Source organism: Elgaria multicarinata, chromosome 15 (genome assembly GCF_023053635.1).
Source record: "Elgaria multicarinata webbii isolate HBS135686 ecotype San Diego chromosome 15, rElgMul1.1.pri, whole genome shotgun sequence".
NCBI lineage: Eukaryota > Metazoa > Chordata > Lepidosauria > Squamata > Anguidae > Elgaria > Elgaria multicarinata.
The window spans coordinates 13,968,097-13,993,048 of record NC_086185.1 but is presented as its reverse complement, the minus strand read 5'-3'; the positions used below and the strand labels follow the sequence as shown (position 1 = coordinate 13,993,048).

Here is a 24,952-nt window from a genome sequence, read left to right as displayed (position 1 = left end):
GATTACTGGAGAGCACTTCATATGGCCTGTGCTGCTATTCCAGCCTTGGAGGGCTTCAAGTTTTGGCTCTTCCTTTTCTCCATCTTGTTTTTCTCCTTCTTTCCTTCCTTCCTTTTCTCCAGCTATCAATGGCTATGTGAGGGACACGTTGCCAGGGCTGGTGATGGGTCAACACCAGAGAATCCGGTGGTACCTACTGAACGTTGGTGGTGCTGAGGATATCCACCCTGTCCACTTCCATGGGCAAGTCTTCACCATCCGAATTGCCCAGGAGTATCGCTTGGGAGTCTACAACCTCTACCCTGGTAAGGCTACACGCACACAAACACTCTTTGCCAGATTACAACTGCCCTTGGAATACAATGGCATATCACAGCACCCAGTGCAAGATTCGTAGTAGCCACAAACGATACAGGAAGAGAACCAAACAGAAGTGGCCCCTCGAGCTCAATGCCAACTTTCCAATTTGCACATTCATTTTAGAGGTGTGAGCTGGATCAGTTCATGTCAAAATTCATTTAGATTAAATTCCTCCATCATCTTTACATTTGCTCCCACTCCACTAAGGATTGGCCGGTTGGAGACACTTTTGAAAACTTGGGTGTAGAAACTCTTCTTTTCGTTAGATGAAGAATTGCATTGGGTCTCTGCGCATAGCATTACATTCTTTTCCAGTGCCACTATCTTCACAGAAAGTGTGTCTACCTCCAACAGCTGTCCCCTGAGATAGACAAAACTCTTGCTATTCCATCTTGTAGCATCCAACAACCAGAGGCAAACAGCTGGTTCATTGTCCCTGTCTTCTTCCCCTGGCACAGGTGCCTTTGAGACAGTGGAAATGCATCCATCCCATCCTGGGATTTGGCGGGTGGAATGTGCTATCGGTCAGCATGAGCAGGCCGGAATGAGCGCTCTCTTCCTAGTGTATGACCAGCGTGAGTATCTAAGCATGCCATTCTTCTAAGATTGGGTCCTTGATTTAAGGATGAAGGCCCAGTGCCTCCCTGCAGAACTCAACCAGTAGTGTTTTCTGCTGATGCTTTCTGATGGCAGAAGGTTCAGATATTGATTTCATTTCCTTAGGTTTCTGATGAAGACTTGGAGGCTCTGCTGATCAAAGGGATGACAATTACCTACCTTTAGTTCTCCAGTGCTTTTTTTTTAAAAAATACCTTTTATATTTTCTCAAACTTTCAGAGTGCCAAATTCCACTGGGCCTCGCTTCTGGGTATATTGGTGACTCTCAGATCACCGCTTCAGAGCACTACGGTAAGGACTGGAATCTTGGCGTATTTATTGATGGGATCCTGGTTTCTAGGGGACACTTGTTTAGAGGGAATTATGCTTTTTAAAAAATATATATCAAAAAATCAGGATATTATAGCTCCATAAAATACAGTGGAAACTTCATATTTCAAAAGCAGAACCTCCACCCACAGCATTAGAGACTCTAAGATTGTGCATTGATTTGTTCATGGATTACACAATGTAGCATCAAAGCTAAATCTGACCATTTCCAAAGGACCCCAAGCATCCAAGTTTTTATCCCTTATGGGCACAGCAACAACACTAAGAGCTCCATCCAGTGAGCATTTTATTGCTTGTTACTGGGCACTCATGGAGTTTGCTCAGGCCCCTCTCATGATGTCGTCTGCCTCCCATGCCCTTTCTGGCTTTCCTTGGGCAACAAATAAAAAACCCTCATTAAGTCCGATGTTTTTTAGCAGCTGGTAACAATAGCAGTGAGAAGATGGACTCACTGAGGGAGGGGGCGCACTGAGGATGTCTTGTCCAAGGGCTTTCAAGATGTAGAGTTGGACCTACACTCTCAAGATGTAGAGTTGGACCTACAATCTCAAGATGTAGAGTTGGCAATGCCATCATCACCCAGGCAGCATGAGAGATGAGGAGGACTGTAGCTCATCACATCTGAAGGTCCCTAGATTGATGGGAGAATCTATATAGATATGCTCATAAAAGCTAAAGCCACTCTGGTTTAGGAAGCATGAAACTTTCTCAGGAGCGAAAGTTCTGCCCTTTTGAAGCCGAAGGGGCTGTGCGAAGTGCTGACTGCCTGAGCCTCTGTGATATCACAATGCATCCTCCCTCTCCCAGCCCACCATTCCCCAGAGAAGGCTTTTCGGCTTAAAAATAAACAACGCAGGCTCTATTTTTCTTTTTAAAACCAGGCACTGCCTGGTTGCTTAATTGTATAATCTTACCAACAACACTCTTATAATCACACAAACCATGCTCTGAACAAAGAAAACATTGTTAGTGCTTGCTGAGGTTTGCCCCTTTGAAAGGAGGTCCCGGGAGGCTTATTGGTGGTTTGTAATATTTGCAGCTTTGAAAAACCAACAACCTGGAAATAGAGTTACGGATAAATAAATGAATGTACACTGTACAGGATCCTTTATTACATAAGCTAAGAGTTATATATAATACCATACAATTAATAAAAATGCGAATAGGTTGAATACTGTGGAATATATTATGACAGAAGCCAAATGTGTATGTCAGTGTAAAGATAAAAAGTAAAATTAGAAACCAGAGGTGGGAAGGAGAATGAAGCTTCAAGTGGTCAGGATTATTTTTTTTAAAGGGACATCAGAAGAGCCATGCTGGATCAGATGAAGGGTCCATTTAGGTCATCATTTTGTTTACTCAGTATTGTTTATTCAACATGAGTGCAACAGCACCCTTTCACCCATGTTCCTCAGTAACTGGTGTACTAGGTATATTGCCTCTGATATTGGAGGTAGCATAAAGCCACCAGGACTAGCAGCCATTGATAGCCTTCTTCTCCATGAACTAGGCCTGAACAGCCTCAGTTATCTAGTAATGTTTCCATCTTCACCAGGAGCAAGTCTGTGAGAAAGCCCATGGTCCTTTATTGCTCATTCCAAACCAACCAACACAAACACACACACCCCACAATACTTTACATTATAATGTTGCTGAGAAAATTCATTTCTTCCCAACTACTGTGAGGACTGCAGCTAAGTTTCAAGGGAACAAGGGATTCTGAAGCAGATACTGTCAGAGTCCCTGCTAATAAAAATGCGTCAGGACTTCATCCCTGAAAGCCCTGAGACCACTACACCAGTGGATGCTTCTAGGCAGATGGAATAGCCTGGTTGTTGGGAGATATGTCTTTGCAAAATACCCTTTTTCTAGTTTCTCCATTTTTCTGCCCAAGGTCAATGGATCCCCAGTCTGGCAAGGTTGGATAACTCTGGGTCAATCAATGCCTGGAGTACTGCCCAAAGGAACTCTTGGATCCAGGTAGGCCCTCTGTTCGGTAAGTTAGGAATTCAATCAGGTGAATGACGGCAGCCTCAGAGGGATACAGACTCTTCAAGTTCTCCTACCCATCCCCAGGCAACAGAAGCATCATTCCAGAGAGAAGATAGCTGTGTTAGCGCATTACAACACACACATACACACTTGTGTCACCCTTAAGGCTACCAATTTTATTACATGGAAGCTTTTGTAGATAGGAACCCACCTCTGTCCAATGCAATCTGATGGAAGTGCCAGCTAGATTATGACAGCTTGTGCCCCCCATTTTAAAATGGCAGCCAGCATTTTAATTACCCACAGTGCCCCCAGAATGATGCTGTGATGGAGGGGGATTGGGGGTAATTAAAATGGTCAGTGGCTCACAGGCCTTGCTATTGTTAGCACTGCCAGCCCTTGAGTCTTTCAGTGTGAAGAAGAGGATTCTGATGAGGATGTTCCTTGTGGGGGGTAGAACAGTCAGTGCCTTATTCTGGGCCCACCGAGCTAGAAGACACAGACCTGCCATCAACTTCTGGCTCAGAGGATGTACCTCTATTATCCCAGCCTCACAAAAGTCTCAAGCTACAAAATTAGGCAAGGAGCCTTTGATAATCCAGTCAGTTCCTCCAGGAGGGACAGAGCTGACCACACTGCAGTTCTTGTCATCTTACATAAGGCCTCAGCTGGCTTTAGCTCCCTGCTGAAACAACTTTCTCCGATGGTCTTGGTAGGAGAGAATTCCAGCCAGCAGGGCCCACTGGGAGCTATCCAAGGTCCTACTTTTTTCTTCCTTGATCTTGCTACCAGCTTCCCCTGTGAGCCTCAAGGGACCACAGAATGGGAGAGCTGCGTGGCATGGGGACTTGGGCTACACGGATGGTGATAGCGGTAGGGGACACTGGGACCGCATCAGCTGCTTTAAGATCCCAGGTGCTGCTGCTGTCCTTCAGCCAGTGAATGTGAGCAGCCACCCTTGTCAAACTGATAAAAGTCCTTCTGACTTGGCCAAAATGCAGGCAGACATCCAGTACTTGAGGCACCCAAGTCTTCCTCTTCTGACTGTCTTCCAGAAGACCCAATCTGCTACCTGGCAAGGAGCTTGATGAAAATCAAAAACTCTGGATTCTCTTTATCAAAACATCCCATTCCCTACACCTACTGCAAATAGTTTCTTTGCCCTTCGGGGCAGGGGAATATAAATAAATAAATGGCGAGACAAGCCGCTATGTCTTGGAGGCACAGGAATATGGAGAGGCATCAGCGGCTGTGATGGCTGAGTTTTTCTCCTGTAGTCCCTCCTCCCTTGCCCTGAGTCAGATCTTGAGTTTACTTAGCTCAGTAATGTCTGCTCTCATGGGCAGTGCCCCTCTAAAGCAGGGGTGCTGAACATTGTTCAGGCTCAGAGCAAAACCCGGTTTCAGGGAAGGGAACGGAATAGCACCATGGAAAGCCCCAAGTGGGGCTGGAAGCTAGATAAGCTTCCAAAAAAGACCGGAACAAGACTGAGGCCTAAATAAAAAGGAAGTGGGCTTCGGCTGATTGGGCCTACCTCCATACTGACTGAGGCTAAAGCTGTTAATGGGGCCTGCCCTGTTTTAGCAGTCTTGGGCTCCAATGGGATGGGCAGGCAGGGGCAGCCCTAGCATGAGGCAGAGTGAGGCAGTTGCATCAAGCAGCAGAGATTGGGAGGTGGCAGCAAGGTGTTGGAGGAGAGAGCTGCATGCCACATGGTCTGCCACATGCTCCCTTTACGAGTCTACTACCTTCCAGTGCAGTGCGGGACACTGTCCCATCTCCACTGTTGAAGAAAGATTCAATGGCCAGCTTTCGTACATGGAATGGGAGGGGGCACCCTCTTGTTCTTTGCCTTGGCATGGAACTGGATGTTGGATTGGTGTGACCTGCTGGTGTCCTCATGACCTGGGACCTCAGAGTCTGAGGATGGCAATGTGACCTCCTCTGGACAGAGGGGACCAACTCCTGGGGTCCTCCTGAAGAACTGTTTCTTGGGTGATGGAAGCCTTGTGAGACCTTTTTTGGGCCAAGTCCTCTCCCATTATTTCTTGTGCTTCTTCTTCTGAGGACAAGGGGTTAGGATCCTCTTGAGGATGAGGGTTCGGAGTCCTGGTCCAAGACACCACAGTTAAGCCTTAGGGGAGGCGTTTTGACCTTTTAGATTTGGGGGAAGGAAATGCACAAAAGCTATGAAACCACCAAACGATTGGGGAGGAGGGGAAGTGGGAATGAAGTGTGGCCATCTGGGGAATTGAGATACCAGCTTTAACACCCCTTCTTCCAAATAGCAGTTGGCCCAGTAACAGTGAATGTCCCTCTTGTCCAGGTGGACCTGCTGCGACCCAAGATCATCCATGGGATAAAGACGCAAGGAGCCCGGCAAAAGTTCTTCAGCCTCTACATTTCCCAGTTCCTCGTCATCTACAGCCTAGATGGTCAGAAATGGAAGAGTTACAAAGGCAATTCCACCAGCTCCCAGATGGTGAGTGCCTTTTGGTCGCTCTCTCCCCTAACCAGGAGGCAGAGGGTGGAAGGGGCATCATGGAAAGTCAAAAGAAAAGAAAAGAAATCCACAGGTTTTTAAGGACTGCAAACTTTGCCATTTCGGGTATGGTAATGTATAAGTTGCTTTCGATTGAGCTATCGAGAAAGGAGAAGAGGGTGTAGCCAAGAGGTGGGATAAAGAGTATTGTAATTGGGAATTCGTGGAAATGTTCAACTTTGAAACGATCCTTCTTGGAGAAAAACCCTCCAGTGTGGGGTTTTTCATTTCAGCTTGGGGAGGGGGACATCTTGCCTCCTGCAAAGTGTGTGTGTGTGTGTGTGTGTGTGTGTGTGTGTGTGTGTGTGTGAGAGAGAGAGAGAGAGAGAGAGAGAGAGAGAGAGAGAGAGAGAGAGAAATATAAGTTATTTAAAATTGATCTTAAGCCCTGCTGTGGAAGGGGAAAGCCTACATGCCCTTGCACATTACTGCCTTTTGACGATTCTAATTTCTAATTTTTACTTTATTTCTAAAGTTTTCTCAGACCCTACCTTTGCCTTTATTAGGTTCTTGGGCAAGTTGCTTTTGTTTTAGTCTCTCCAGTTTTGGGAAATGTGTATGCTTTGTGAGTGGCTGTGCCCACCATGGCAGCCATTTTATGAATGGTCATGCTGCCCCATGGCAGCCATTTTGTGAGGGCATCCATGACACACGCTCTAAATTCTAAATGTGCCCACTGATAGTAAAAGTTTTTTTTGAGGGGGGACCCCTGGCTGTGCACGGTCCCCCTGATCCACTTCAGATCCTGATTTGGACGTTCCAAATCAGGCCTGATCCAGTTCTGGTCAATTTGGACCTCCCCCGAACCACTTCGGATCCGAATGGAAGTCGGATCCGAATTGGAAGTCCGATTTTTTTCCAATAAACTTGCATTGGAAAAGAAAAATGCCTATAACATTTTTATTTTTCAAGATACATACATGTTACTGGGCACAATGATAGCTTCTAAATAGATCCTTTGTCATTCCAATTTTGAAGCAAATCGGATCATCCCCTGATTTTTCAGAATTTTTTTAAGTTTTCCCCCATTTACAAAACTGCATTTATCTCCGACATTTTTCAAGGTACACACATGTAACTGGGCACCATGACAGCTTCTTCATAGGCCCCCCCGAACCACTTCGGATCAATTCAGACCTCCCCTGACCGACTTCGGATTCAGAATTTGGAGGTCCAAATGACCCTGATCCGCTTCGGATTCGGAATTTGGATCTGAAGTGGTGCACAGCCCTAATATAGACAGTTCAATCCTGGCATCTCCCATTAAAAATAAATGGCAAGAGATGGAAAAAAACCTCTGCAGTTCTACTCTTGGTGTAACAGTAAATTAGCTGCTTCTCTCTCCTTGCCTGCAGATATTCTTTGGGAACATGGATGCTGCAGGTGTGAAAGACAACGCCTTTGACCCTCCCATTGTAGCTCGCTATTTCCGCCTCCACCCGACACACTTCAGCGTCCGTAACACGCTGCGCATGGAGCTCCTTGGCTGTGACCTGAACAGTACGGCAATGAGGCTTCCCATCCTTCCCATTCATAAAAATCATAGAATTATAGAGTTGGAAGAAACCATGGAGGCCACCTCATCCAACCCCCTGCTCAACACAACGAAAGACTTTATTTTTGTTTATTACATTTATAGCTCACCTTTCTTCCTTCATGGAATTCAAGGTGGCTACATGCAGCTCCCAGGTGTCTCCCTTCCAAAAACTGACCAGGCCCAGACCTATTTAGCACCAGGTGGTGGCCTCATGAGCTTTCAGACCACGCATTCAGACCTGACAGGTGGTTGGCCAGCCTCTGCTTATATACCTGCACTGATGGAGAGTCCACATGGTGGAGGCTATTGGCTCTGGCTCCAATGCCAGTGAAGCAGTGAATCCGCTCAAGGTTTCACTCAGAACTCTAAAGGAGCTGTCCAAGGTGTGACCTTCCATGGGCTCCCCTCCCTCAGCAGAAGTGGGGAGGAACAAGTGTCAGTAGGTCCCTGCTGGTGTGTGGGCCTACAGGAGGTACCCTGTCTCCCTCAGCAGAAACAGAGGTGGGGAGGCAAGGGCTATTGAGGGTGAGTGAGGATCAGGACAGATAAAAGGAAGGACTTCTCCACACAGAGCAAACTATGGAATTTGGATGGTTTTATACGGGAGTTAGACAAATTCCTGGAGAAGAAGATTATCAATGTCTACTAGTCCTGATGGCTATGTATGTGGCAGCATATCAGAGGCCTCTGGAACAATCCTCATGAGGAGATCCCTTTACTCACAAGGAGACTTCCTCTGCAAACTGGCACCCCTTTTCACAGGGGTTGTTTGGAGCTGCTTTGGGCTCCTTCTGGGAGGTCGTGGGGAAGGCAGGATATGAATGTAATAATAATAATAATAATAATAATAATAATAATAATAATAATAATAAAAAATTCATACTGACGAAACAATACCTTGCAACTGACCAGACATAATGGTCATAGACAAAAAAGAAAACGCACATACTTCATCGACATAGCAATACCGAATGACAAAAATATATGCCACCTCCAGTGGAGAAGGAGTATGCCTATGTGCACCAGTTGCTGGGGAACATGGGCGGGAGGGTGCTGTTGCATTCATCTCCTCCTTCTGAGTTTCCTGTGGGCAGCTGGTTGGCCACTGTGTGAACCGAATGCTGGACTAGGTGAAACCTTGGTCTGATCCAGCATAGCTCTTCTGATGTTCTTATAACATGTGTCTTGGTCCCTTCCTTCTCTCCCCTAGGCTGCTCCATGCCCCTGGGAATGGAGAGCAAAACAATCTCCAACGAACAGATCTCGGCCTCCTCCTATATCGACACTGTGTTCTCCACTTGGGCTCCCTTTCTGGCCCGGCTGAACTTCGGTGGTAGAACCAATGCATGGAGACCAAACGTGAGTTTTGCATTTGGGGAAGGGATATCAGCACTAATGGAAGATTGAAAGGAAGATTCAATTCTATAGCATTTAAATGGAAGATTCAATTTAACACACCATTGTGGAGAAAGTGGTTGGTAGGTTTGTGCCTGCCAAGGGAAGAGGGCAGCTTACCGTAATGATGATGATTTAGCTGCAGGAGCTATATTAGAATCACCAGATAAAAAGAGGGCAGGGCTCCTGCAACTTTAACTGCTGTGAAGAAGAGGGAATTTCACCAGGTGGTGCATGCATACAAATGACACCTGCTGAAATTCCCTTTCCAATACAACTGTCAAAGATACAGGAACCCTGCCATCCTTTTCATAAGGTCACCCTAAACATTGTACTGGTAAAAACTGGTTTATAAGGCTCTTAGCTCATTATTATTATTATTATTATTATTATTATTATTATTATTATTAATATTATTATCTCATTTAACTGCTTAGCTAATGGATCACAGCACATCCCTGTGCATGTTTACTTGGAAGTAAACTCTTTATATTCAGTGGGGTTTACTCTTCGGTAAGCATGTTTTAAAACTTACTTTTAACTTGACATGCATAGGATTGCACTGTAAAGGTTTACATCAGCCTTCCCCAACCTGGTGCATGCTGGGAGTTGTAGTCTGATACATCTGGAGGGCACCAATTTGGAGACGGCCAGTATAAATGCTTATAGATTGCCACAACTCAAAGTGAAGTGTTACGGTAAGCATATGTATGTACTTACTTAGAATTGATTTAGCCCATTGAAAAATGGGCTGTTACTCAACTGCCTGCCATTTAATCAATTAGCAAATCGATTACACAGCTTTAAGTATACGCAGCAGCTCAGATTGAGAAGTTGTATGCAATAAACAGAGGTGAATGCAGCAGGTTAATTTTCCATTCATTAATTAAAAAGTTTAAAAAGGCAGGGGTTTTCCTTTCCTTTACCCTTCGGAATTAAGGGATTCTATTCACACAGTCATTAGCCATGACTCTTGACCTTGACATATTCAAGATGGCTGTTTATAATGTCAGCAGTGCCAGGAAAATCCCTTTTATTGAACCAGGCTCTTATGTGGATCGGATTGTCTTCTATGGAGAAACCAGAGAAGTGGATTTCTTTGAGATGAGGCTTCCATCCCACTGTCAGCCTGCGTCATTCAAGGAGTTTTATGTGGGCTCCACTCGTAACCCTCCTGTGTTTTCCCACCTCTCCTTCTGTCTTTTTTTCTTACTGCCGAAAATCTATTAAGAAAGAAAAGATGGAATAGCTCTAGTCAGTGAGCCCTGTCAGGTGTCCAAAGCTGCATATCCTATGTTGAAGATATGGCCCCAGGCAGTCATACCTCATGTTGAAGGCATAGGCATGTGCAGCATATTTCATTAGGGTGTACACCCAGGGAATTTTATTTTCTATTTTCTTAAAAGGGGTGACCACATTACACCAGTTTTAAAATCACTTCACTGGCTGCCAATTAGTTTCCGGGCGAAGTACAAAGTGTTGGTTATTACCTTTAAAGCCCTACATGGTTTGGGTCCAGTTTACCTGCGGGATCGCCTTCTCCCATACAATCCGACCCGCACACTCAGGTCTTCTGGGAAGAATCTACTTCAGTCAACCAAAAGTAGATTGACAACTGTTACCCAGAGGACCTTCTCTTTTGCTGCTCCCAGACTGTGGAATGGCCTGCCGGAGGAGATTCGGCAACTTGACAGTCTTTTAGAATTTAAAAAAGCAATAAAGACTGATCAATTCTGGCAGGCCTACCCAGGGGAATTTTAGGGTGTTTTTAGGATGTTTTAATCTTGTATGCTATGTTTTTAATGTGTTTTATATTCATTGTTGTTCCTTGCCTCAATTCAAGTGGAGAGGCAGGAAATAAATAAATTATTATTATTATTATTATTATTATTATTATTATTATTGAATACTCAGACCTAAATGATGTTATTTTTATTCATTTATTTAGTAAACTCTGTAGACACTGATACCCTACTCTGCATTCAGCTTGCCTCATTGCAGGAAGGCCACTGCAGGGGAGGGAAATGAGGAGAAATACCCCTTGAGACATCATTAGGGTGTGCCTGGGCACACCTGGCACACCCCTTGTGCACACCTATGGTTGAAGGCACTTCTGTCTGCTCCACAGGTGGACAGCCAAACAGAGTGGCTTCAGGTGAACTTTAAGAAGACCATGCGGCTGACGGGGGTAGTGACCCAAGGCGCAAGATCCGCCTTCACCAAGATGTTTGTGAGCGAATTTTCTCTCTCAAGCAGCCTGGATGGCCAGGAATGGTCACCTGTTCTGCAAAGCAGGAAGGAGAAGGTAAGTGACATTTGTTTAAGAGCAAGAGGGCTCCAGTGGTGATTGGGGTCTACACTTTGGAAATTCCACAGGTTTTCCTTTATACCCCATCACATTTTATTTTTACTTCAGCCAGGTATGAATTCTCTGCCTTCATCATTATAAGGCCATGTCTGTGGTGATGTTGGTGGTTGGGGGAAGAGAATTTTATTTGATGAGGGCAGGGATGGGCGATTTGGGCCTACAACAACGCCCATCATCTCTCACCATTGGCTATGGTGCTTGGGGTTGATGGAAGTTGTAGGTCAAAACATCCGGAGGGCTACAAGTTACCCATCCCTGGTTTAGGGTCACATTGTAAATTGGCCATTCCCAACCTCATGCCCCTCAGGACTTCTACTTCCATCAGCCCCAACCAACGTTATCAATGGGCAGGAATGCTGGGAGTTGTAGTCCAATGACATCTGGAGAACTCCGGGTTGGGGAAGGCAGCTATAGAAGACATCAAGCACACTTTTGAGAAAGGATGTCGTGATGGGCATCAATTTGGATAGCTTGGATAAATTCCTGGTGGAGAAGGCTATCAATGGCTACTAATCCTGATGGCTATGTGCTACCTCCACTATCAGACGCAGGAGGCTTATATACACCAGTTGCTGGGGAACATGGGTGGGAGGGTGCTGTGTACCATATCCTACTTGTGGGCCCCAAGATGACAGCTGGTCGGCCATTTTGTGAACAGAGTGCTGGACTAGATGGACCCTTGGTCTGTTCTAACAGGGCTCTTCTTATGTTCTTATGATTGTGGGAAATTAAAAGGGTCATCCCCAGTGGGACGCCAACACTACATCAGGAGCATTATGGGAAATTTAAAATGGCATCTCTTGGAAGAGAAGTGAGTGTGTTAAATTACAGCAGGCATCAGTGATGTGTCCAGTAGCACTTGTATGCCCTGTTCTGTGATGTAAACCTCGCCACAGTTCCTTCGTGTCTCAGTCATCTTCTAGCAGTTTTTGCGATCCAAGGAAGCATCAATGATTCCCCTTCCCCTTTCCAGCTTTTCCAGGGAAATCACAATCATTTCAGCCCAGCGGTGAATCTCTTCGACACGCCACTCTTTGCCCAGTATTTGAGGATACACCCAGTCCGCTGGAACAACCACATCGCACTGAGGATGGAAATTCTGGGCTGCAACACCCAGCAAAGGGTCTAGCATGAACCAAGCGGCTTTCTGCCTACTTCTCAGTGAACCTCCCAAAGGTGTGGAAGACCCAAAGCGGGACCTGATGGACGCATGCTTATAACAACGACAAACAAACAAAACGCACACCTAACTATACCGTTACCTGTATATTTTTTGAGAACAACGTCTTGAAACTTAAGGAACAAATTAAAATAACTAAAAATATAACACGTGTGCTGGATTTTCTTATGTTCAGAGTTCTATAAGGATGGACAGTAATGTATCTTTTCTTAGCAGCCCTGCATTATGATTCTTAGGGACAAACTAGCCACGATGTGAGCTGTGTGTTTGCTCTTTTTAAGATTGAAATAGCTGGAGGGAAGGTGGGGGATCAGGTTTCAGGCCATGGCATAAAATTAGGGGGTGGTATAAACATCCCTCCCTATGCTAGCAGTGGGATCCATTTTGGAGTAGGCGTGCATGAAAAATGGCTGTAAAGTAGAAAATATTTACCAGTATCAGTGTACGTATAAGGTGGGACTGAGCCCTGAGAAAAGGAGGTGGAATTTGCTACGTAAGAGCTGTGCTGGATCATAGAATCAGGGAATAGCAGAGTTGGAAGGGGCCTACAAGGCCATCGAGTCAAACCCCCTGCTCAATGCAGGAATCCACCCTAAAGCATCCCTGACAGATGGTTGTTGAGCTGCCTCTTGAAGGCCTCTAGTGTGGGAGAGCCCACAACCTCACCAGGCAACTGATTCCATTGTCGTACTGCTCTAACAGTCAGGAAGTTTTTCCTGATGTCCAGCTGGAATCTGGCTTCCTGCAACTTGAGCCCGTTATTCCATGTCCTGCACTCTGGGGGGATCGAGAAGAGATCCTGGCCCTCCTCTGTGTGACAGCCTTTTAAGTATTTGAAGAGTGCTGTCATGTCTTCCCTCAATCTTCTCTTCTCCAGGCTAAACATGCCCAGTTCTTTCAGTCTCTCTTCATAGGGCTTCGTTTCCAGACCCCTGATCATCCTAGTTGCCCTCCTCTGAACCCGCTCCAGCTTGTCTGCATCCTTCTTGAAGTGTGGTGCCCAGAACTGGATGCAATACTCAAGATGAGGCCTAACCAGGGCCGAATAGAGAGGAACCAGTACCTCACGCGATTTGGAAGCTATACTTCTATTAATGCAGCCCAAAATAGCCTTTGCCTTTCTTGCAGCCGTATCACACTGTTGGCTCATATTCAGCTTGCGATCAGACTAAAGAACAATCCAGTCCTCACAGTGGCCATTCAAAAGTCTCTGGAAAGGCCACAGTTAACATGAAAGGATGAACCCAATCTGATGCTCTTCAGATGTTTGGGACTACAAGTCCCACCAGCCTGTGTGGTCAATGGTTGGGGATGATGGACGCTGTAATCCAACACCTCTGGAGAGTGCCAAGTTGGGAAAGGTTAGCTGTCTTTGCTAAAAGCCGTCGTAGATCTATCTTCCTCTATGCCTTTGTTTTAATCCTCCTTTGGAGCCAGTGTCTGCCTTCACATCTTGATGGTTGATAATCCTACCAAGTCACTTCCCTCTACTCCGGCTGGGCAGGAGCTGATCCCGTCATCTTTGCCATTGTTTTCTGATGCCCTTTCATGAACAGGATTTGAAGGCTTCCAGGCCGCTTTAGATGTTATCAAAGTCTGCATGTCCAGCATGTTTATTGCCCTTTGCTATTTGCCAAGTTAAAACTCTGCACACGGCCTGAGGACAGCACCACACAGTTAAAGGATCCTTGTCTCCTCATGATCTGTACTTTCTCCTCTTGTTTTCCTCCCTTGACTGATTCCGTCTTTGACCTAATGCCTTCCCAGCATTAGAGTCCTTGTGGCGAACAGAGTCAGCATTAATAGCTGATAATAATTAGCGAAGCCTCCTTTTAGCTCATGGTTATTTTCCATAAGCTCTGAGTATCCTAGAACAAAACCTCAGAATTCTTGGGGAGGCAAGAAGAATGTTATCCGCCATAGCCTGCCTTTCAAAATAAAATCTTTTTAAGCTGGCTTACACATTTTTAGCAATCAACCCATTAAAAAAAGGACACACAATAAAAGTACAGGAGGATACTCCATTTTTTTTTCCAAATATAATCTTATTTGACACATCTGGAGGACACCAGGATGGGGAAGGCCAATATTAAAGAGCCAGCCTGCTGGAGACAGTATGCAATCATTAAAGGCTGAGAGGAACAAAAAGGATTTTATTCCACATCTCCAGAAAGTTGGGGAAGGGGGCCTGACGGATTTCCCAGGGGAGAGTTCACCAACCATGGTGCCACCGAGTTTTGCACCTTGGTTTTGCACCCAGAGCTCTTTTAGAGTTCTGACTGGTTCTGATTGAAACCTGGAGCAGATTCACCACTCCACTGACAACAGAGCCACCAGCCTCCTCTGGTGATACCACCGAAAAGGCCCTGCTCTTGGTACAGCTCTTGGCTCTGAACTGATAACATCCCATGGATAGGGTGATTGCATGATAAAAGCCTAATCTGGAAGCACCCTAGGACTTCAATCCTTTCTTTCTTTCTTTCTTTCTTTCTTTCTTTCTTTCTTTCTTTTTGCATTTCTATACCGCCTGCTAACCAAAGATCTCTGGGCGGGTCACAAAAATTAAGACCATGAAATACAGTTTAAAATATAAAACTTCAACCACAGTATAAAAACACAATATAAAAGTATAAGCAGAAATAAAACCGAGCAGCAAGGAAGATATTTAAAATGCAGATTTAAAACAGCAAATTTAAGAGACTGTATCCACTTACTGGGAACTAAGTCCCATTGAACTGAGCGGGGCTTGCTTCTGCAAAGATGTATATAGGATTGTACTGTAAACCAGCCTTCTCCAACATGGGGCCCTCCAGATGTAATGGACTACAACTCCCAGGATGCTGTGGCTTGTATTTACAACACATCTGGAGAGTAGGGGTGGGTGGGTGGGATGTCTCTGGTAAACAACTCTGTCTCCCAGGAATAGTGCTCTTAAAGACACAGGAATGCCTTCTGAGGTCAGGTATTGGGAGCTGTGAGGTCATAAATGTTGTCAGGTTCCATAGGAGAACTGTGGAATGGTGCTTGCTCCATTCCGATTCAGTTGTGCGTATGTCTCTTCACTACTAACTGCATTGCAGCAGGTTGGGTATGTTTTGGTCCCAAGGACCTGCGTTTACTTGTGTGACCTTTGACCAGAGATGACCTTGTGAGCGAGCTTGGATAATTTAGGGAATTTGCTCGGTTCAGCACTTCTGCCTGAAAAAGTAATAATAATCAAAGATTTGCCTTTTAAAGGTTGCTTGTTTAAAACCACTGGGAGAAATCAGCCAGATAGGCCGCGCATGTCGATTCTATGACTCAACAAAGCGAGACCTCAGGCGGCAGTTACTGGCAGGGAGTGGTGGCACAATATTGACACCAAGGCATTTTGCTGTCTGAGGTGACAGATAAGATGGTACCCTCTCCTGCCCCACCTCATTCCATGTACAGAAACTGCATGGACTGGCAATTGAGTCTTAGTTAGGGTGACCATATAAAAAGGAGGACAGGGCTCCTGTATCTTTAACAGTAATGTAGGAAAGGGAATTTCAGCAGGTGTCAATTGAAGAGGGTGAAATTCCCTCTTCATCACAACAGTTAAAGCTACACTAGCTATAGTAGAGTGGCCAGATACAAAAGAGGGCAGGGCTTCTGCAGCTTTAACTCTTGTGATGGAGAGGGAATTTCACCTTCTTCAATTGACACCTGCTGAAATTCCCTTTCCTACATTACTGTTAAAGATACAGGAGCCCTGTCCTCCTTTTCATATGGTCACCCTATCTTAGTTCAGTATTTGTAACGTGACAGTGTCCTCTACTGCACCTGAAGGCAGCAGGCTAACATTTATTTATCATTTATTTGTTCCATTTATATCCTGCTTTTCCTCCAAGTAGCCCAAGGAGGCATACATGATCCCCCTCCTCTCTATTTATCCTCACAACAACCCTGTGAGGTAGGTTAGGCTGAGAGTCTGTGACTGGTCCAAAGTCACCCATGAGCTTCATGGCCGAGTGGGGACTTGAACCCGTGTCTTCTCAGTCTCAGCCCAGCACTCTAACCACTATACCACACTAGATCTCACTTGGGGGATTGGGGAGAGAGAAGGTCAAGCCTCATGTCCTCCAACCCCTTGCTGCCACTCCCTGTCCCCTGACAACTGCTGCCTGAAGAACCTGGCCCACGCTGCCTAAAGGTAGAGCCAACCCTGTAGGCATTGAGCAGGGGGTTGGACTCGATGGCCTTTTAGGCCCCTTCCAACTCTACTATTCTATGATTCTATGTCACAGCTAGGGATGCCCATCGCCAGGAAATCTGGCCCTTTGGGGGGCTGGCCAGATTTCCATGGTGCCCCACCTCCATTTTGATTTGTGAACTAAACCGTGGGTTTTCCCGGAAATCTGGGAACTTTTGTGTGTGTGTGTTTTATGCGTAAACAGGCATTCGTGTAATTTGCACGAATTTCGGCCACAATTTACGCAAAGCTGAAAAAAAGACAGAAAATCCGCCAGCTGGCCTGACTTGCCGCAGGCCACATCAGGCCAGCTGATGGATGTTGGAACGGAGCCTGGGGGTCCAAGCTGCTGAAAGGTCGTTGAACTCCAACCCCAAACAGATTCCTCTGACATCTCTTGACACAGCTAAGCGAAACGGCTGTTCCAGGTCTGACTACCAATCCAGTCAGGTTTTTTAGGGTGGCCGTGTATCCTATTGTACAGAGGAGATTCCTCTGTTTGAAAGGCTGCCGTGTCCAAGTACAGTTCAGAGATAAAGAACCCTAACAAATGTTGCCCATCATCTTTCAGCACCTGGACTGCAGGCTACACAAGCTCACCTGGCCACAGTCTCCTCTAGTATGATGAGACGTGTTTTGTTTCTATTTTGTAAAATTTTTAAGTTTTCCAAAAATACAGAGGAAAAAATGAAATCAAAACACATTAGTATTAATTCACAGTCCCCGCCCCTTCCTCTCCCCAAGCTTGGTCGATTGCAAAATTCTTCTTCCCTCTTTTGTTTTCTGATTCTATTCCAGGGTGGCATATTAATGTATCCTATTTCATTCATTTATAATATTTTATTTTCATGAGTCCCACAAATATTTATAAGTATTGTGTTTCTATTTAAATGAGAGCCATTATTTCTGAATCTGAACCTAGATGCGTCAATGACTATCTGCCAACGTTACGCAAATCTGCATTCACTTTTATCCTCCTTTTTTTTTTTTTTTTGGCGATGCATTCATTTTCATTATTTGTTGCATTTTTATACTGCCCAATAGCTGAAGCTCTCTGGGCGGTTTACAAAAATTAAAACTACAACAATATTTAACAATATACTAATCAACAATATCACAATAATGTTAAAAATATACTGAATACAAGTTTACAGCAAAACAGAGCAGATAAGAAAGAAGAGGGGTGGGGGGAAGCTTGGTTGGAACAGTAGCTTAATCTACACCAAGCAGGATATTGCACTATAAAAGCGGTATATAAAAGGCAGGAGCCACACTACTGCTTTATAGCGGTATTGAAGTGCACTGACAACTGTTGGGGCCCATTGACACATGCCATATACTGCTTTCATACCACTACATCCTGCTTGGTGTGGCTCCTGCCTTTTATATGCCCCTTTCATAGAATCATAGAATCATAGAATCATAGAATAGCAGAGTTGGAAGGGGCCTACAAGGCCATTGAGTCCAACCCCCTGCTCAATGCAGTAATCCACCCTAAAGCATCCCTGACAGATGGTTGTCCAGCTGCCTCTTGAAGGCCTCTAGTGTGGGAGAGCCCACAACCTCCCTAGGTAACTGATTCCATTGTCGCACTGCTCTAACAGTCAGGAAGTTTTTCCTGATGTCCCGCTGGAATCTGGCTTCCTTTAACTTGAGCCCGTTATTCCGTGTCCTGCACTCTGGGAGGATCGAGAAGAGATCCTGGCCCTCCTCTGTGTGACAACCTTTTAAGTATTTGAAGAGTGCTCTCATGTCTCCCCTCAATCTTCTCTTCTCCAGGCTAAACATGCCCAGTTCTTTCAGTCTCTCTTCATAGGGCTTTGTTTCCAGATCCCTGATCATCCTGGTTGCCCTCCTCTGAACACGCTCCAGCTTGTCTGCATCCTTCTTGAATTGTGAGCCCAGAACTGGACGCAATACTCTAGATGAGGCCTAACCAGGGCCGAATAGAGAGGAACCAGTACCTCACTTGATTTGGAAGCTATACTTCTATTGGAAGCTATACTTCTATTAATGCTATACTTCTATTAATGATGAAAGCACGATAATGCTTTCATCGTGCAATATCCTGCTTGGTGTAGATGAGGCCAGCGTTTCTTCCCCTGAAGCAATGCCTCCCAACCTTCAGCTCCAGCTTTGCTTTTAAAGTCTCCAGGTTGTGGGGCGGGGAGGAGAGCAGATGGAATAGCTCACCCTTGATGGAACAGCGTTTCTCTCCCTGAAACAGCATGTCTTGTTTTGAGTGATACTTAACTGGCCATCCTAGACTTTGTTCATAGGACAGAGGGTGGGGGTATCTTGTTTTTTCGCACCAGGCAGAAAAATGTCTTCAGTTGGCTCTCTGCACTATAAAAGTGCAGAGCAAGTGTGTGTGCATGTATTGTGTTGGACTTAACTTTTTTTAATTTTATTTTCATGAGAGATCAACAAAGCAACTCCTGGCCCCAGGGTGTGAAGCTATTTGTCCATTTCATTTCGTTTCTATATCGCCCAATAGGTGAAGCTCTCTAAGCGGTTCACGAAAATTAAAACCCTAAGATACGAGTGTAAAATCTAAAGTATGGAAGCTTAAGACTGCAATATAAAACCACCCTAGAGGCCTTCAAGAGGCAGCTGGACAACCATCTGTCAAGGATGCTTTAGGGTGGATTCCTGCACTGAGCAGGGGGTTGGACTCGATGGCCTTGTAGGCCCCTTCCAACTCTGCTATTCTATGATTCTATGAAAAGTACAACCAGAATAAAACCCATCAGCAATGCAGAGATTTAAGATACAGATCATTAAATCTCTAAGAAATGGGTCGCTTCCAAAACACCTCCCCAAGCCTCAAAGCCAACTGCTGCTTTGAGCAGTCTTGACCCAACAGGGCAAATCTCATTTTGCACCAATTGTCGATTAATGGCCTGTGAAGCGCCTGTCTCTGTGCTGACAAATGGCGTCTTTGCAGCCCGACCCGCTCAGTAGCATAGGGAGGGTGGAGAGTGAAATCCTCAATGAGCTGCCATTTCCTCTGGCTCCAATGTGACACTAAAGCTAACATAAATTACATTGCACTAGCGCAGGAGTCAGGAACCTCAGGCCTGGGAGATGAACCTCGGGGGTTCTCCCTCGGCTTCCTCTCCCTTCCTCAACCACAGGTCATTTGGTGATTTCCGGGCTCTTGTGCGATTCCCCCTGCCCCATTCTAAAAGGTTGGGATGTTTCTCCTAAGGCTTAATTTGTTACAACACTTTATGTTGGTCCTTTTTGTATTTTGGGTCCGGCGCTTTTGCTTTAGCTCCGCCCACCACTGACATGCAGTCCCTTGAGAATTCGGCCTTTGGGCTGAACTAGGTTTTCCCCACCGCTGTGCTAGAGCAAGTGACCCCAAGCGCAATGGTAACAGTGTTTGCTGGCACAGGGGCTTCCCCCGGAAAACCCGCCGTGCCAGCACATGCTACTGGCTTTGCTCTAGAGGTTGCTTATGCTCACATAGTGTAATTTACATTAGCAGTAGTGTCAGATTGGATCCTGTCCACTGGGGGCTTTCAGATGAGACTTCGCAACAAGAAACCCTTTTTTTGTTTGTTTTTATTTTAAATCCTTGCAGGGTTGGAAAACGTTGTTGTCGGCCCCAGGAGGTAAAGATATGTGTGTTATATTGCAGGGTTGTTAACTCTGGCAAGTGAAAAATCTAATCCTCGGTCGGGCCTGGGAGCAAAGTCCAGGGTAAAAGAGAGGAGCCTAGCCGTAAAGCGATGGAGCAAGCGATACAAAGGCCTAGAAAAAGGAGAGGCAGGGAGGGAAAACATGTCCTTTCCCCCTTCTCTTTTTAGGAAGAGGTGGGATGGAGGACAACACTGAAAGCTCTTTACAAAGGACCACACATCTGAAGGGCTCCGGATTGGGCAAGGTTAAAGTTACACCAAGTGCACAGATATGCTGACGTCCCAGAGAGATTTAACTTGCCAGCCTGAGAACAAATCCCAAACCCTGTGAGGTAGGCTGAAGAGTAAGACCTGGCAACTTTTAACTAAAGCAGCTGTCCCCAACATGGCACCCTCGAGTTGTGTTGTACTACAATGCCCATCAGCCCCAGCCAGCTTGGCCCATGGTTGGGAACGATGGGAGGTGTAGTACAACACGTCTGGAAGACACCACATTGGGGAAGCCTGAGCTGGGGCAATATCTGCGCTCCAGGGAACCCTACAGATGTTATCAAGGGTTCTTAATACAAATCTCATTAATAGTAGGAGAAGATGCCCAGAAGGAAAACTACGCTGCGAGGATTGCTATTCAGTGCTCCTATTACGGGAGAAGAGACGGGGCAGAGGTGAGGGCGCTAGGGTAGCCACTTACAAATCGGACGCCCACAGATTTAATTTGGTTTAATTTGTTTTTAACTGGGTATATTTATTGTTTTATACTGTATGCTTTTATCTGTATACCACCCTGAGATCTTAGTGATATAGGGCGGGATATAAATATTTTAAATAAATAAATAAATAAAAGGCAAAATGCATCTCCAAAAAAGAAGACAAAAAGAGGACACCAATTTGCATAACTTCTGTAGGTGCTAATCTGTACCTATACATCCAGATCTATAATGACAATAATTGAAATAGAAATACTGTATCTCTCGCCATAGTGTATCTCTCATCTGATCCACTGGCTGTCCAAGAGCTAACTGTGGTTACAAAACTTCAAGGACCCTGCATCTTCCGGATTCTAGTCCCAAACTCTAAGCAGTGCATCACCCTGGCTCTTGCTATAGCTTGTAATCATTGTTGCATTGTACCACCTATCCTTCCCCTCCTGCACTGCCCATGTGCTTATATTTTACAGATTCCTCCAGCCTCAAAGTCAGGGGTTTTGACGAACCATAAGAGTGTTTTTGTGGGCACTCCAGAAAAGGAGCTGGGCTCTGGCATAGCCCCTGTGACCCAGGAAAGCCATGGATCTGACATGGCAAAAAATGGTACGCCTCCAGATGCTATGCATGGCGGTTTCTACATCCTGCATCCAAGGCGATGACCAGGCTAAGAGGCTGCCCAGCGCACTCATCGCTCTCAGCAGGTTTAGGAGACGCACAGTTTGGAAGCAGCTCAGAAGGCATCTTCTCTCTCCGCAGGAGAATGGAATGCAAGGGGATGAAACCCCAGGCCACAAAGTCCGCCGTGAGTTTCTAAAAGAGCAGCCACATCACAAAATTAACATTCACTGGAAGGACTATATGCCCCTAGCCTCAGTCTATGAAGCTTAGTGTCCCATACTGGCCAACGAGCAGCCTATTGAAGGATCCTTGCTCGATAGTTAAATCTGCGCATTACATAAATTACGCTGACGTGTCAATATATGAGATCAAGAATCTCAGGTTTTGCCATCCAATAATGCAAAAGAAATGATACTTCTAAGGAGTGAAAGTATTTTCAGGCATCACTTTCAAAATCATCATCATCATCATCTCTTCCCAGTGAAGTTGACCATCATGTTTCTAGCTCTTGACTGCCCTGTGTTTAGACCAGTGGTTCCCAAACTTTTTCAGGTAACCGCCCTCTTGGTTCTACAAACTCATGCCTGGTGCCCCCTACCCTACACTATAAAAATTATTATTCAGCATAGCGGTTTTCAATGACCCACTAAGGAAGATAATAACAAAATTCAAAACAGTAACAATTAATTGAATATTTATTCAAAATCCAATTACATTTTTTTAGTTTATTCAATTAAACATAATTGATGAACTTGATCCAGTGATATCATCTTTTCAAAGTCTAATAGTCATTTAGCAAGAATATTAGATATCACATTTAGTAACTAGGGTAGAGTACCTCACTATTCTGTGAATTCTTAATGAGATGGATGGGCTGGATGAAGGGATACCAGTTTCCCAATGTCTGGTTTAAAGTCACTTAACATGAGTCTTAAATCACCACGTTTAGTAATCTGGAGTCGAGTTCTTTGCTTGGAGAGAAGTAGGCAGACCACACTAAAACCACATTCTACCAAATACGATGTTTGAAATGCAACCAGGAGCTTCTGAACTACTCTCCGTAGTGCAAGATAGCGATCAGAAATTTCCTTCTGTAACCAAAACTCCTGGTACGGAAAAGACCACCTCGAGTGCCCCCCTGCCTCTTAACGCCCCCCTATGCAATCCCACTGCCCCCCAAGGGGGCAGTACAGCCCACTTTGGGAACCACTGGTTCAGACTATAGGTTGGTTTAAAAAGTATTAGAATCAGGGAATGTGCAGAATTCCACAAGCACAAGTGATGTGTTTAGCCTTTCCTTGCCAGTGGCTATCTTCAGCTATCAATACATCTCCCTGGGTGAAAGCATTTAGTCAGGAACGTACACAGCCCCACTCGTATAGACTGCTGTGTCTTCTTGGCCTTCCAGGGAAAACAGTTGTCTTTTGTGCAATCTGGTCTTCAGTGCTGAGGGGTCGTCTTCCCTGTTGCCTCTCCAGGTGTCCGCCGATCCTGGCTCTCAGACTACCTGGATGATCTATGGTCTCACGTCCGCCACTCCTTCCCCAGAGGCACTCTGTATGCCTTTCCTGTTGCTTTGCTGATCATGCTGCTTCTCTGCTGTGCCACGTAAGTGGGCCGTGGCATGTGTATTTACTGGGAACTTCTGTCAGTAGTGTAGCAAGAGATTTGATCCAACTCTTGAGTATTTGAACTACGTTGAGGGTTCTAACAGGGCCCTTTCCCTTTTTGAGCTCTGCAGAGTTTTTGAACAGGTTGGGTGAGACACTATCCAGAAAACAATCTCAACGGTGCATTTATTAGATCAGTCCTTTCCCAAGCTGGCTCATCCCAGGTGTACTGGACTACAACTCCCAAAAAGAAGGGGGGAAATGGTTGGAGGTGAGCATTCTAAGTAGGTACACTGAAAAGGGAAACAAGTTGCCAGTAGACTAATACAGGAGTCCATCTTTTTGCTGTGAAAACTCTGCAGACTTTTCTCTACCCCAAAAACAAAGGACAGGCTGAAACACATTGGGCATTTAGTCAATGAATTTATTCTTGCATCCTGAGAACCTGTTTCTCTTCTTGTTGGAACTGCAACTCCCATCATCCCCAGCTGGAGAGTGCCAGATTGGGAAAAGTTGAGTTAGGTCTTTTAAACAATGTTTTTAATAACATTGGCAGTGTGTGTGGGGAGAGGCATCCGTTTAGATGGTTATGACTTCACTTCCTTCAAAATGGGGGGAGCCAGACGTGCTGTATTTGGGGCCCCCAGCTGTCCTACTTCTTTTTGCTGAGTGGGACCCTGGACTTTTGCCCCCAAGTCTTGCTCTGATGGCGCCCCTGAACAACCTCTCCAATGGTGCTGCTCACAGACACAGACCTTGTTTTTCTCAGAGTTGGACAGATCATCATTCAGATGTCCCAAGATGCCCTGGCCTGACCTTCTTCAATTAGACCATGCCATTGCGCAAATCGGTCAGATGTCTTTCAGAGGGGAGGGAGGTTAACGAACCTCTCCTTTTCAGTGGCCAGCTTTAAATAGAATACTTTCAGACGCAGAGGAGCACACAGAAAGCTTGTCTGTTTTGAAATATAATCCACAAGGACCCCAAGGTAGTAGCAAGGCAAAACAGATCCGGTGTTGGAGAGCTCCGGAGTGCTTTGGTAACGGGGTCACAGTTGACTTAAATGTTTTCTGTGTTGTTTTGGAAATGTAAATAGTAGACTTGAAGCAAGTCTGGTGAGAGATCCAGGACAAATAAGAGGAAGGACTTCTTCACATAGCGCAGAGTTAAATTATGGAACTCACTACCACAAGATGTGGTGTTGGCCACCAGTCTGGATGGCTTTAAAAGGGGGTTGGATAAATTCCTGGAGGAGAAGGCTATCAATGGCTACCAGCCCTGATGGTTGTGTGTTATCTCCAGTATTTGAGGCAGTAAGCCTGTGTGCCCCAGTTGCTGGGGAACATGGGTGGGAGGGTGCTGTTGCACCATGTCCTGCTTGTTCATCCCTGGCCAATGGCTGGTTGGCCACTGTGTGAACAGAATGCTGGACTAGATGGACCCTTGGTCTTATCCAGCATGGCATTTCTTATATAGGAATCTCAGTAGGACACAAACAGATTAAAATTTATGTCCCCTGTGGCTGTTGTGCTTTCAGCAACTAGCATGCCAGGCAGAAATTCTGCAGGTGCAGCTGTTTCCAACACTGCAACGTCCATGCTGGATGAAGCCAGGAAGAAAAAGTGGGGAGTTGAGTCTTTATTGAATGATCTGTTTGTCCTTTATCTTTCCCAGAGTCCTCCTGGATTGAGGATGAATTTCCTGAAACTATGAGCATTTTTTTGTCCTCCTCCGGAAGATCCTAGAGGTCCTTCCTTCCCAGGTGGGATGGCTCAGCCCTCTCAGGCATCCCTAGAAAGCCCTGGATGGTCATATTGCCATTTCTGGAAGCAGCA

At 45.5% G+C, this 24,952-nt stretch overlaps 1 protein-coding gene across 1 annotated transcript in view; it reads left to right on the top strand.

Moving 5' to 3' along the window:
- F8 (coagulation factor VIII) overlaps positions 1-12,452 on the top strand; it is a 56,458-nt gene extending 44,006 nt beyond the window's left edge. The window contains exons 18-26 of the mRNA XM_063141875.1: positions 123-305; positions 819-935; positions 1,198-1,269; positions 3,203-3,288; positions 5,627-5,782; positions 7,198-7,342; positions 8,590-8,738; positions 10,903-11,079; positions 12,116-12,452. Coding sequence (XP_062997945.1) covers positions 123-305; positions 819-935; positions 1,198-1,269; positions 3,203-3,288; positions 5,627-5,782; positions 7,198-7,342; positions 8,590-8,738; positions 10,903-11,079; positions 12,116-12,271 — 1,241 coding nt within the window. The 3' untranslated portion in view covers positions 12,272-12,452. The remainder of the gene's footprint in view (positions 1-122; positions 306-818; positions 936-1,197; positions 1,270-3,202; positions 3,289-5,626; positions 5,783-7,197; positions 7,343-8,589; positions 8,739-10,902; positions 11,080-12,115) is intronic.
- The last annotated feature ends 12,500 nt before the right edge of the window (positions 12,453-24,952 follow it).